We start from the raw sequence: 13,817 nt of genomic DNA, 5'->3' as shown, positions 1-13,817 counted from the left end.
TCTTTCTCAGTGGATTCATAATGGCTGTGTCTCTCTGGGAATTCGCAATGGTTAAGACGGAGACATCGAGATGCTGGGTTTCCAGCTCTGGGTCCATGTGTATCAGCATCTCCTTTGGCCGCGCGTCTCTTCAAGGAGGGTCCTGGCGGCATGGCCTCGCAGGGACAATCAGAACACCCAAGGCAACGAAATCAACAGGACGTAGCAAACAAAGACAGCCCGGTCAAGACGGGGAAACGTTTTAATGTTTGCATTCACGCTCTCGAGCATCCCGGCGGAAGCGGCGAGAAGAAGCGATTCACGGACCGCCCTTAAAAGCTGGGGGCTATGATCAAGCGCTTGGAGCCAACGGAGAAAAACAAAAAAACCGGGGGTCCAAATTGGTCAACGGTGGCTTCCCCTAATACAGGTTTTGTATTTATTTTGGTGTTAGATCCCTTATCAGTGACTACACTCAGACCTGTCAACCCCTTATCAGTGACTACACTCAGACCTGTCAACCCCCTATCAATGCCTACACCCAGACCTGTCAATCTCTAATCAATGGCTACACCCAGACCTGTCAACCCCTTATCAGTGCCTACACCCAGACCTGTCAATCTCTAATCAATGCCTACACCCAGACCTGTCAATCTCTAATCAATGCCTACACCCAGACCTGTCAACCCCTTATCAGTGCCTACACCCAGACCTGTAAATCTCTAATCAATGCCTACACCCAGACCTGTCAATCTCTAATCAATGCCTACACCCAGACCTGTCAACCCCTTATCAGTGCCTACACCCAGACCTGTCAATCTATAATCAATGCCTACACCCAGACTGTCAATCTCTAATCAATGCCTACACCCAGATCTGTCAATCTCTAATCAATGCCTAAACCCTGACCTGTCAACCCCTTATCAGTGCCTACACCCAGACCTGTCAATCCCTATTCAGTGCCTACACCCAGACCTGTCAACCCCTAATCATACAAACTCCACTCACTCTCACTGTAGAATAGGGGGAGATAGAACAGGGGGGAGATTATACAAATTATCAGACAAGCTACTTCACGTGACTTTCAGCCACGGATTATTCAATGCGCATAACTGTAGTTTGCGGCTACATGAACCAACTGTTCGATCAATAAAACACAGACACAAGACCATGTATTATTAGGCCCACCCTAGACTCACTGGACATGTGCGACCCACTCGGCCCAAACTCAGTCCGGTGGTCGTCTGGACCTTCATTGGTGTCTACGCCTTGGTAATTGAGACGTTAACTACTTTACCTGATATACAGGAGGTCGTGGTTGTAATTACTGGTAAAAGCATCTCAGTGTCTTGGGGTTCCCTCCCAGTTTCTTGCGTTTCTCTCCCGGCTTCCAGAGGGGCTCTGCGTCGTTCTGCTGGGCTCGCCCCGCATCGCCTCCTTCACCCGCGCGGGCAGCGACTCGAAGAGCTCTTCCTCCACCACCAGCCCCCCGCGCCTCAGCTCCGCGCACTCCCCCAGCTCGGCCGGCAGCTCCGTCAGCCGGTTCCCCACCAGCTCCAACCTGCGCAGCCTCCTTAGCCTCCCCACCAGGCCGCTGAGTTCGCACAGCTCGTTGTTGGCGAGCGCCAGTGTCCGCAATCCCTCGCACCGGAACAACTCATCGGGCAGACACCGCAGGGCATTGCCCGACAGAAGAAGGGTGCTCAGCTGAGTCAGCAGCCACACGTCGGGCGGCAGGGCAGCGATGGCGTTGCGGCTCAGGTCGAGGACGCGCAGGCCGTGCAGGCGGAGCAGCCCCGCGGGCAGCTCGCCCTCGATGAGGTTCCCGTCGAGGAAGAGCGAGCGCAGGGCCGGCGACCCCGCCCCCGCCGCGAACCGTGGGACGCTCACGAGGGCGTTGTCCGAAAGGCGCAGGACGGCGAGGCGCTCCCAGGCGGCCGCCGGCAGCGACGCGTCATCGCCGTCGCCCAGCGAGCGGAGGCCGTTGCGGGACAGGTCGAGGTCGCTCAAGCGTCCCAGCGCCAGCAGGGGCCGCGGAAGCTCGGCGGGCTCCAGGCCGCAGCGCGTCAGCCGCAGCGTCTCCAAGCCGCGCAGCTTGCTCAGGGGCGCCGGCGACTCGAGGCGCACGCCGCCGTTGTCGAGGGCGAACGCGCGCAGGCCGCCGCCAGCGACGGCGGCCAGGCCAGGCGGGAGGCGGGCGACGCTTGTCGTCAGGCGCAGGCCCCGCAGGCGCCTGAGGCCGCCCAGCGGCTTAAGGAGCGCGGGCGTCAGGGGCCCCTCCAGGGACAGCTCCTCCAGGTGGCGCATTTCACGCAGCCAGCCCGGGACCTCCGCCTTGACCGCAAACTTCACCTGCAAGAGGGCGCGGGGGGGGCGGACGCCGCGAACGGCAACGGTGAATATCGGTCCCCGACACTGCGACTTAAATACATTTGGTGGGGGAGGTGACTTTTTGGTGATGTCACGGCCGGGTCAGTGGAGCCGAATGGACCGCTCCGACCGACCCACCCTCGCGCCCGCCCGCCCATCCACCCACCCACGCACCTCCAACTGGTGCAGCTCCTCGCTGAGGAAGGCGAGTGCGCGATTGTCGACGCTCACGGTGCAGTTCAGCAGCCGGAGTTGGTGCAGGTTCACCAACTGCACCACCGCCGCCCCCAGCGCCACCCCGTGCATCGAGTCCAGCGTCAGCACCTTCGGTGGGGGATTGGGTATGAGGGTGAGTAAGTTGGTGGGTGAGTGGGTGTGTGGGTCAGTGGGTATGTGGGTGAGTTGGTTGGGCGAGTGGGTGAGTTGGTAGACGAGTGGATGTGTGGGTGAGTGAGTTGGTGGGTGAGTGGGTGTGTGAGTTGGTGGGTGTATGGGTGAGTGGATGGGTGTGTGGGTAAGTGGGTGTCTGGATGAGTGGGTGGGTGTGTGGGTGAGTTGGTGGGTCAGTGGGTGTGTGAGTTGGTGGGTGTATGGGTGAGTGGGTGGGTGTGTGGGTGAGTGGGTTGGTGAGTGAGTGAGTGGGTGTGTGGGTGGGTGTGTGCATGGGTGGGTGTGTTGGCAAGCGAGTGGGTGAGTGAGCAAGTGGGTGGGTGTGTGCGAGAGTGGTTGGGTGGGTGTGTGGGCGAGTTGGTGGTTAAGTGGGTGTCTAGGTGAGTGAATTGGTGGGTGAGTGAGCAGGTGGGTGGGTGGGTGGGTGCATGGGTGTGTCCACGGGCACCTGTATCTCAGTGAGGCGGTATGTGTCCACTGGCACCGCTGCCAGCTTGCAGAGGCGTAGCTCGCTCTCGCCCTGCACGTTGATCTCCAGCAGCCCCGTCAGATGCGACAGGGTCCACGCTTGATCCACGTTGACCTGCCTCAGCTTATTTTCGCTCACCTGCAGCAGCAGCAACAGCACCAGCAGCCAAGCGTGGATGGATTTTATTTGTTTCAGCAGCGAGGGCCCAATGAGCCGTACCGCCCCATGTTATACATATGTAGTGAGCAGCTTCCGAGACACATCGCGTAGAGGCCTTCTTATTTATTCTCACACTGGACGATACGTATATGTAAACATCTCTACGTAGCTACACAACCCCATCGTCGGCGTCCAACTACACAGTTACTTGACTTAGCGCAGCCAGGACTCAGGACCCCCTCATGTACACCCCGGTGCGGCCAAGCCCCGCCTCCGGCCACGTCCCCTTCCAGAATCTTCAAGCAGGTTCCCGGAGCTTGCGGTCTGACTCAGCCTTTGACCTTTACTACCGATACGCCCCCCCCCTTATAATTAGTCATTACATAACTTGCCCATAACTGTAATTACCCCTCCAGGCCGACAGGTGGCACCCTGTCATTACACATAGACTAACACGGCCCATAGACTCAGACAGAGACCCAAAGACTCAACATCCCCCCGTATAGCCTCGATGGACTGTTGGGGCAAGTGCTGTTAGCGAGCACCGATGCAGGCCAGGCCAGAACGGCACACGAGGGGGTGGGTGGCCAGCACCACGCTCACCACACAGAGACCCACAGTTTGTTGTCCTAACCCCGCATCTCAGATCAGCGCGGTCGGCTCCGTCCAGTGTACGGCGTGCGTGCAGCGCACAGCGTGCTCTGCGAGCGGCTTCTCCTCACCTCGGACAGGAAGACGGAGAACTTGGATGCGTAGCAGGGGTCGTACTTGTCCACTAGGTGCAGGAGGAAGGCGAAGTCGTTGCGCACATCCGGAATGTCGTCCACCCCCGTCTCCTGGCGCGTCTCCGCGAAGCTGTACTCCTTGAGCCTGCAGTGTCAGCGCCCCCCCCACCCCCCAGCACAGAGAACTCAGTGCCCGTCGACCCTTGTCCCGACGCGGAAGATCTCCCACGAAGCCAATAGTAAAACGTTACGTTTAGATCTTTGTTGCAGTGTCGCCGTCCGCGCTAACCGCGTCTCCACGATCGCCGAAAAGCCCGTAGGCCAAAGCCAGAAGGCTGCCAGACGGCGATCCGGTGCCACACAACCGCTCTGCGGCAGCACCGCCGCCCCCCCCCCTCTCACCTGCAGGTCACCACCCAGTAGACGACGTAGGCACAGGTGAGCGCGTAAACACACATCGTGGTCGCGTAGGCCATCCACATCATGCGGAAGATGCGCCACAGCCCGTGGACGCAGTAGAAGTTCCCGTAGCCCGTGATGTACTCGCCTTCCACGCAGTGGATGTGGTAGCGCATATTGGGGCAGGCGTAGCCGGTGTACGCGAGCACCACCAGCGCCTGTAGCAAGCGGGCCGCCGTCTGCAACACGTATATCCTGTGGAGCCCGCCGCCCGCCTCCGTGTGAGCGCGGAGTTTCTTCACCTTCTCGAAGAGAGCCTTAGCCTGCTCGCCCTCCTTCTTGTCCAGGATGCGATCATCCGATGGCGTCCGCCGGTCCTCGCTCTGCCCCGGGGGGGACCGGTCGGGTGGTGCGGCCTCGCCGGGGTCGACAAACTGGACGGAGGGCCGGGGCGGTCCCGGCGGAGACTCAGGAGGCAGCTTCTCCATGGGGATTTCGCCGGATCTCGGGTCGCTGCGTACGTGGGATTGCGTGGACATCGGGCAACGCGTCATGACGCAGAGAAGCACAGAGACCCATAGAGACTCACAGAGACCCTTAGAGACTCAGAGACCCATAGAGACTCACAGAGACCCGCAGAGACCCACAGAGACCCATAGAGACTCACAGAGACCCATAGAGACTCAGCGACCCATAGAGACTCAATGAGACCCATAGAGACTCACAGAGACCCATGGAGACTCACAGAGATCCTTAGAGACTCAGAGACCCATAGAGACTCACAGAGACCCACAGAGACCCACAGAGACCCATAGAGACCCACAGAGACCCATAGAGACTCACAGATACCCGCAGAGACCCATCGAGACTCACAGAGACCCGTAGAGACCCACAAAGACCCATACAGACTCACAGACACCCACATCATTACGCACATACACACGCACACAAAGATCCCCTGTATAGCCTTAACAGACTGTAGGGGCAAGTGCTGTTAGCGAGCACTTATGAAGGCTGGAATTGTACAAGAGGGGGTGGGTGGCCAGCACCACGCCTGGTCGCCTTTGTCTCCCCAGTGGCAATGTTTACCAGGTACTCATTTGAGACCGAGTCGACCTAGGGGAGGCCCAGAACTGGTTCAGATAATCGTCGCTGGTCTTGGCCGTGAGGGGGAATCGAACCTGGGTCGCCGGGTTCATAGCGCAGGTCGCTAACCGCTTCACTACCGCTCCCCACAAAAACAAAACAAAGATCCCCCGTATAGCCTTCACAGACTGTAGGGGCAAGTGCTGTTAGCGAGCACCTATGAAGGCTGGAACGGTATACGAGGGGGTGGGCAGCCAGCACGACGCCCGACCGCCTTTGTCTCCGCAGTGGCAATGTTTTTATTCACCACACCAGGTACTCATTTGAGGCTGAGTCGACCTAGGGGAGGCCCAGGACCGGTTCAGATAATCGTCACTGGTGTTAGCCGTGAGCGGGAATCGAACCCGGGTCGCCAGGTTCATACCACAGCAGCGCGCTAACCGCTATACTACCGCTCCCCACACACACGTCACACACACGTACACACACACGCACACCGCCAACCTTAAGCCAGACCGGTTATGAAAAGCAGGGGGATAGAGATATGTGTGAATGGGCTCGCTGCCCCAAACCCACGCGGGGTCCCCCTGCAGGGAGAAAGGGGAACTTTTTAGGTTTTTTTTACTTAAGGGGGGAAGGAATGACAAAGGCAAGAGAGGGGATAATAATAACCAGGAAGGAGCCGTGGGCCGTCTCTCCGTCAGCCCCCTTCTGACCTGCAGCTCCCCGCCGTGGCGGGCAGCGACGGCCGCAACGCCGCCGCCGTTGTTGCCACCCCATCAAGCGCGGCCTCGTGGACGGCGTGCGTGGTCCACTGCGAATCCATGCACTTGCCCAGCACGGACACAAAGTGCTCAATCTTGGAGCTCGTCTCCGGGAACCTGAACCAGAAGTTTCTGGTGGCCGTCAGGACGAGCGTGTGCAGCACCACGAGGTGCGGGAAGTACTTGCTGATCCACAGCACCGCGTTGTCGTAGCAGAACTGGTTGATCAACCGGTACTGGTACTGGTCGAAGCCGGTCTGGGCGAGTGTGGGAACGCACGCAGAAGGGCAAAGTGAACTGGCGTGGCGGTGATATCGCATGCCCCTCCCTTGCAGGGTGACAGAGCTGGCTCAAATCTGGCTTTCGCCTGATGATGCCGGTTGTAATTACTGGCAAAACGTCACCGTACTCAAGATCGTCAATGTTGTGGCTTTGCTCTCCAACACACTGGTGTGCTGTACTAGGATATTACACTATACACTACACTATACACTACACTATATATTACACTATACATTACACTATCACGTACATTACAATATACACTACACTATAAATTACACTATACACTACACTACTATACACTACACTATACATTACACTATATACTACACACCACACGTTATACTATACACTACACTATACATTACACTATACACTACACTATATATTACACTACACTATACATTACACTATACACTACACACCACATTATAGTATTCACTACACTATACATTACACTATACATTACACTACACTATACACTACACTATACATTACACTATACATTACACTACATTATACATTACACCACACGTTATACATTACACTACACTATACATTACACTATAATGTACATTACAATATACACTGCACTATACATTACACTATACACTACACTACTATAGACACTATACATTACAGTTTAACACGTAGGCTTTCGCGACCAATATTATTCTTAATAAAGGTTTTTGGGTTAGATCGCGTTTATTTTAATGTGTCGTAACCCTCCACCACCCGACACGGCCAATCAGCAAAAAAAAGTGTCACGTTGACAAAAGACAAATAATTCACTACTTTAGCCCACCGGTGTGTTGAAGAGTGAATCCACATTTACAGATTGAGTACGACGTTTCGCTGGTAAATACATCCAGCATCATCGGGCAATTCGCCAAAATGGTAAAGCCCTCGCTTGCTCCCGGTTTTATATAGAGCAGCAGGATGACGTCATCACTTAACTCATATCAGGTGCAGTGATTAGAGGCGGAGGGGGGGGGGGTATTGTAATTATATAATCGATTAGTAATCAGTCATTGGTTATGATTAGTAATGAGTTGTAGATTAGTAATTCTTTAAATCAAAATGTAATGTGTATTATTTAATAATACGCTTCCAGGCCGCACTAAGCCGGTAGCTGTCAGAGCGATTAAAGTTATTCTTGTTCCTCTCAATTTCAATGGATTCTCTAATTAGTCTTTGCCAGTAATAATTAGTTTTACACACCACTGCAACATTGTCAAAATCAATTGAGTGTCCTTGTTGACAAGCATGTTCTGCCACTGCCGACAGTTGTGTTTGAGATAATTTAATATTTCTCTGATGTTATTTTAGTCTTACGCTGATGTTACGTCCCGTCTGCCCAATGTAGCAGCTGCCACATGAACAATTAATCCGATATACACCTTCTGTTGATAGTTTAGGTAATGCGTCTTTAGTGCAAGATACTAGTTTTTGAATATTGTGTACTGTACCAAATGTTACTGTAATGTTTTGCTTTTGCAAAACACGGGCTAATTTGTCAGTTACTCCTGAGATATATGGAATTTTTATTGTTTTAACAATCTGGTCGCTTTCAGCAGTATTGCTTTGCGATCGTGATTTGGCATTCAATGCTCTGTTAATTTGAGCATTATTGTAGCCATTCTGTCGTAGTGCGTCTTTAACGTGTTTAATCTCTCTCACTAGACTCTCACCATCTGACACTGTTTTAGCCCGATGTATGAGCGTCTTGATAAGAGAGGATTTCTGAGCTGGATGATGATGTGATTCTGCATTCAGATAGGCATCAGTGTGCGTTTGCTTTCTGTAAACGCTGTGTGTTATTTTACCGTTTAGGCCATGTCCAAGCAAAATATCTAGGAATGGGAGTGTGTTATTCACCTCCATTTCCATGGTGAACTGGATGGCCGGGTTTTGTGCATTGAGATGATTTAGAAAATCATTAAGTGTATCTTTACCATGTGGCCAGACAACCAAAGTGTCATCCACATATCTAAACCAAAAGGATGGTTTTAATGTGCTCGAGGCAAGTGCTCTTATTTCAAAGTTTTCCATGTACAAATTTGCTATAGCAGGGGATAAAGGAGAACCCATTACTGCTCCTTCTTTTTGTTTAAAGAAATCCCCTCTCCATAAGAAGTAAGTGTTATTTAAACAATGGCCAGCAAGTTTCGGAATATCTTTTGGTAAACCGGTTTTCTTTACTAGTGTATCAAGTAATTTAAGCGATTCGTCCACTGGAACCTTAGTGAATAGAGAAATCACATCAAAACTTACCAGAATATCATCAGGAGTAAGTTTAATATCTTTAATCACATTCACAAGATGTTCTGAATTTTTTATGAATGAAGATGTCTTACCGATGTAGGGCTGTATTTGTTTGGTTATATATTTTGCTAATTGATATGTGGCAGAGCCAATTGTACTGACTATGGGTCGTAATGGGATGCCGATTTTATGAATCTTTGGTAGCCCATAGAGTCTAGGTGGTTTTGAGGCCCTTGGCTTAATTAGGTATTGCTCATTTTTAGGGATTAATGAATTTGCAATTATTGCAGTGGTCTTACGTTCTAAAGTATTAGTTGGATCTCGTTTAATTTTAATGTAAGTACTTTCCTCTAGTAAATTTCTAATTTTATTATCATAATCGGCTCGTGACATCACTACAGTAGTGCGGCCTTTATCAGCTGCTAGGATTTGGATATCCTTATTTACACGCAGCTCTCTTAAGGCTTTTGCCGTTACCCCACGCACAATTCCAGTGGATGAGATAATTGCTGAGGTAGAATCAGCAGTTAGACTCCTTCCACATAATGAGGCAGAGATAACTAGACATGAGGTTGCTAAAATAATTGAGAATAGCAAAGTTCCAAAAGTAAATATTAGCTCTACCAGCGAAACGTCACAGTACTCAAACTGTAAATGTGGATTCACTCTTCAACACACCGGTGGGCTAAAGTAGTGAATTATTTGTCTTTTGTCAACGTGACACTTTTTTTTTTGCTGATTGGCCGTGTCGGGTGGTGGAGGGTTACGACACATTTATAAATAAACGCGATCTAACCCAAAAACCTTTATTATGAACTATACATTACACTATACACTACACTATACATGACACTATTCCTCGGGCAACTGTCGGTGGCGCAGCCGGCCTTTCCGCTGGCAACCAGCGGTTCCCCCCCTGCACGGTGGTGCCGAGCCGGCCTGAGGGGGACCCTCACTCACCCTGTGGGCCCTGGGGTTGGCCACGAGGTCCCTCAGCACGGTCTCGTTCCACTCCTTCAGATCCACGTCGAAGCCGCTCGGCACCGGCACACACAGGATGCGCTCGTTCATGTTCTGGGCAGAGGCGGGGGAAGTGGGTACCGCGTGACCATGACGAGCGGTCGTCATGGTCACGTGACGCCGTGTGGTCTCCTGGAGGACGCCGCTCCACGCAGGTGGTTCACTTTGCGCGATTTCCGGTGTGTACGGGGGGGGGGGGGGGGGGCAACCCAAATCGACCCAAGATTCGCTCTCTTTGAGTTAGCTCGCACGCAGAGTTGGAACCCACGACCTCCTGCGTGCCAGCCGAGGTAGTAAACATCTCGCGGCCACCGTGCTGATGAGACATACGCAGAGTCCGAATATGCAGCAGGGGTCGGGGATGGAACCTGTGACCTCCTACATACCAGGCGAGGTCGTCAATATCTCCCGGCCACCGTGGCGCGATGTTATACAATATCCATGAGCAAGGCGGCGACATTGATGAATGTGCGTGGGGGGGCTCTCTGGAGCGTTGTTGGAACGACGCACCTGCAGCATCACGGCAAAGATGCCGATCATGAACATGGGCACGGAGAGCATGTCGCACAACACGTCCCACCAGGGCTGAAGGATCTTGAGGTCCTGGTGACCCTCCAATGAGAAGGAGGAGGTCAGGGCTCCGATGGGAATCATGACTCGGGCCGAGACTGCACACAAGCATACATCAGGCGCGCAGAAACACGCACAGAGAGACACTCGCACAGAGACGCGCACATAGAGACGCACACAGAGACACACACAGAGACACACACACAGAGACACACACACAGAGACACGCACACAGAGACACACACAGAGACACACACACACAGACACACACAGAGACACACACAGAGACACACACGCAGACATCAGGCGCGCAAAAACACGCACACAGAGACACTCGCACAGAGGCGCGCACACAGAGACACACACACAGAGACACACACACAGAGACACACACACAGAGACACACACACAGAGACACGCACACAGAGACACATACACAGAGACACACACAGAGACACACACGCAGACATCAGGCGCGCAGAAACACACACACAGAGACACGCACACAGAAACACACACACAGAAACACACACACAGAGACACACACAGAGACACGCACACAGAGACACGCACACAGAGACACGCACACAGACACACACACAGACACACACACAGACACACACACAGACACACACACACAGAGACACACACACAGAGACACACACACACAGACACGCACACAGAGACGCGCACAGAGACACACACACAGAGACACACACACAGAGACACACACAGAGACACACACACAGAGACACGCACACAGAGACACATACACAGAGACACACACAGAGACACACACGCAGACATCAGGCGCGCAGAAACACACACACAGAGACACGCACACAGAAACACACACACAGAAACACACACACAGAGACACACACAGAGACACGCACACAGAGACACGCACACAGAGACACGCACACAGACACACACACAGACACACACACAGACACACACACAGACACACACACACAGAGACACACACACAGACACGCACACAGAGACGCGCACAGAGACACACACACAGAGACACACACACAGAGACACACACAGAGACACACACACAGAGACACGCACACAGAGACACGCACACAGAGACACATACACAGAGACACACACAGAGACACACACGCAGACATCAGGCGCGCAGAAACACACACACAGAGACACGCACACAGAAACACACACACAGAAACACACACACAGAGACACACACAGAGACACGCACACAGAGACACGCACACAGAGACACGCACACAGACACACACACAGACACACACACAGACACACACACAGACACACACACAGACACACACACACAGAGACACACACACAGAGACACACACACAGAGACACACACACACAGACACGCACACAGAGACGCGCACAGAGACACACACACAGAGACACACACACAGAGACACACACAGAGACACGCACACAGAGACACCAACACAGGCAACAAAGACACACAGAGACACGCACACAGGCAACAGAGACACACACAGAGACACGCACACAGAGACACCAACACAGGCAACAAAGACACACAGAGACACGCACACAGGCAACAGAGACACACACAGAGACACGCACACAGAGACACTCGCACACAGAGACATTCGCACAGACACACACACAGGCAACAAAGATCCCCCATATAGCCTTAACAGACTGCAGGGGCAAGTGCTGTTAGCGAGCACCTATGAAGGCCGGAACAGTACACGAGGGGGTGGGTGGCAAGCACCACGCCCGACCGCCTTTGTCTCCCTAGTGGCAATGTTTACACACCGCACCAGGTACTCATTTGAGGCTGAGTCGACCTAGGGGAGGCCCGGGACCGGTTCAGATAATTGTCACTGGTGTTGGCCGTGAGCGGGAATCGAACCCGGGTCGCCAGGTTCATAGCGCAGCGCGCTAACCGCTACACTATCGCTCCCCACAAGGCAACAAAGTCGCACACACAGACACGCTCACAGACACACACACAGAGACACACACAGAGACACACACAGAGGCAGACACACACACAGGCAACAAAGATGCACACAGAGACACACACAGGCAGACACGCACACAGAGACACGCACACACAGAGACACATGCACACACAGGCAGACACACACAGAGGTGCACACAGAGACACACACACACAGACACACGCACACAGAGACACACACACAGAGACACGCACACACAGAGACACACACACAGAGACACGCACAGAAACACGCACACAGAGACACTCGCACAGAGACTCGCACAGAGACGCGCACACAGAGACACACAGAGACACGCACACACAGACACACACAGAGACACACGCACACACAGAGACACACACACAGAGACACGCACAGAAACACGCACACAGAGACACACACACACACAGACACACACACAGAGACACACACACAGAGACACACACACACAGAGACACACACACAGACACACACAGAGAAACACACACACAGAGACACACACACAGAGACACACACACAGAGACACACACAGACACACACACACATACACACAGACACAACACAAATGTCTCCCCGTGTAGTCTCCCTGACGGGCTGCGTGAGGCTGACAGACACACACACAGACACACACATACACACACACACACAGACACACAGAGACACACACAGAGACATACCCACACACAGAGACACACACACAGAGACACACACAGAGACACACCCACACACATAGACACACACAGAGACTCAACAGATACACACAGACACAGAGACACACACACACAGACACAACACAAATGTCTCCAAGTGTAGTCTCCCTGACGGGCTGCGTGAGGCTTACAGACACACACACAGAGACACACACACAGAGACACACACACACACACAGGAGACACACACACAGAGACACACACACAGACACAATACACACACAGAGACACACACAGAGACACACAGACACAACACAAATGTCTCCCCGTGTAGTCTCCCTGACGGGCTGCGTGAGGCTGACAGAGCCCGCGCGTCTTTGTGGGCCTCAGGCTGTGAGGGCGAGAGGTCGGCTCCACTCTCTCACTCACCGCGCCCGTTGTGTCGCTCGCTCTCGTTCACGTTTTTGTTTTATTATAGTCGTAGTAGTTGTTGATGTTACAGTATTAGTTATTATAGCAGTTCATGTTTTTATTACTATTGTAATTGTTTATATTATTGCTGTTGTAAGTTGTTCATGTTATTATTAGTGTTATAGTTACGATTGTAGATGTTATTGTTATTATAGTAGTAGTTATACTTATGATTATAGATGTTGTGGTGGTGGTTGTTAGTCTCCTCAGAACACACAGCCGCCTTCTCCCGC

At 52.8% G+C, this 13,817-nt stretch overlaps 1 protein-coding gene across 1 annotated transcript; it reads right to left on the bottom strand.

The window, feature by feature from the left end:
* Positions 1–223: 223 nt before the first annotated feature.
* LOC142915743 (volume-regulated anion channel subunit LRRC8E-like) lies at positions 224–13,817 on the bottom strand. The gene is made up of 9 exons (XM_076061444.1): positions 13,543–13,817; positions 10,419–10,576; positions 9,849–9,962; positions 6,294–6,598; positions 4,495–5,004; positions 4,090–4,237; positions 3,188–3,346; positions 2,524–2,673; positions 224–2,331 (listed from the first exon to the last, which is right to left on the bottom strand). Exons 2-9 carry the CDS (start codon positions 10,560–10,562, stop codon positions 1,321–1,323), a joined length of 2,541 nt encoding a protein of 846 aa, XP_075917559.1. The 5' UTR covers positions 10,563–10,576; positions 13,543–13,817; the 3' UTR covers positions 224–1,320.

The sequence above is a fragment of the Petromyzon marinus genome, unplaced genomic scaffold (genome assembly GCF_048934315.1).
Source record: "Petromyzon marinus isolate PM22_M1 ecotype Great Lakes invasive population unplaced genomic scaffold, UKy_Petmar_22M1.pri1.0 PM_G_Scaffold_34, whole genome shotgun sequence".
NCBI lineage: Eukaryota > Metazoa > Chordata > Hyperoartia > Petromyzontiformes > Petromyzontidae > Petromyzon > Petromyzon marinus.
The sequence above is the reverse complement of the archived record's forward strand: the minus strand, read 5'-3'. Positions and strand labels throughout refer to the sequence as shown.

Coding starts and splice junctions, on each gene's coding strand:
- LOC142915743 (XM_076061444.1), bottom strand. CDS start 10,562: ATGATTCCCATCGGAGCCCTGACCTCCTCCTTCTCATTGGAGGGTCAC. Junction 3,347..4,089: donor TCTCCGTCTTCCTGTCCGAG/GTGAGGAGAAGC, acceptor CTGCTGCTGCAG/GTGAGCGAAAATAAGCTGAG. Junction 2,674..3,187: donor ACCGCCTCACTGAGATACAG/GTGCCCGTGGAC, acceptor CCCCCACCGAAG/GTGCTGACGCTGGACTCGAT.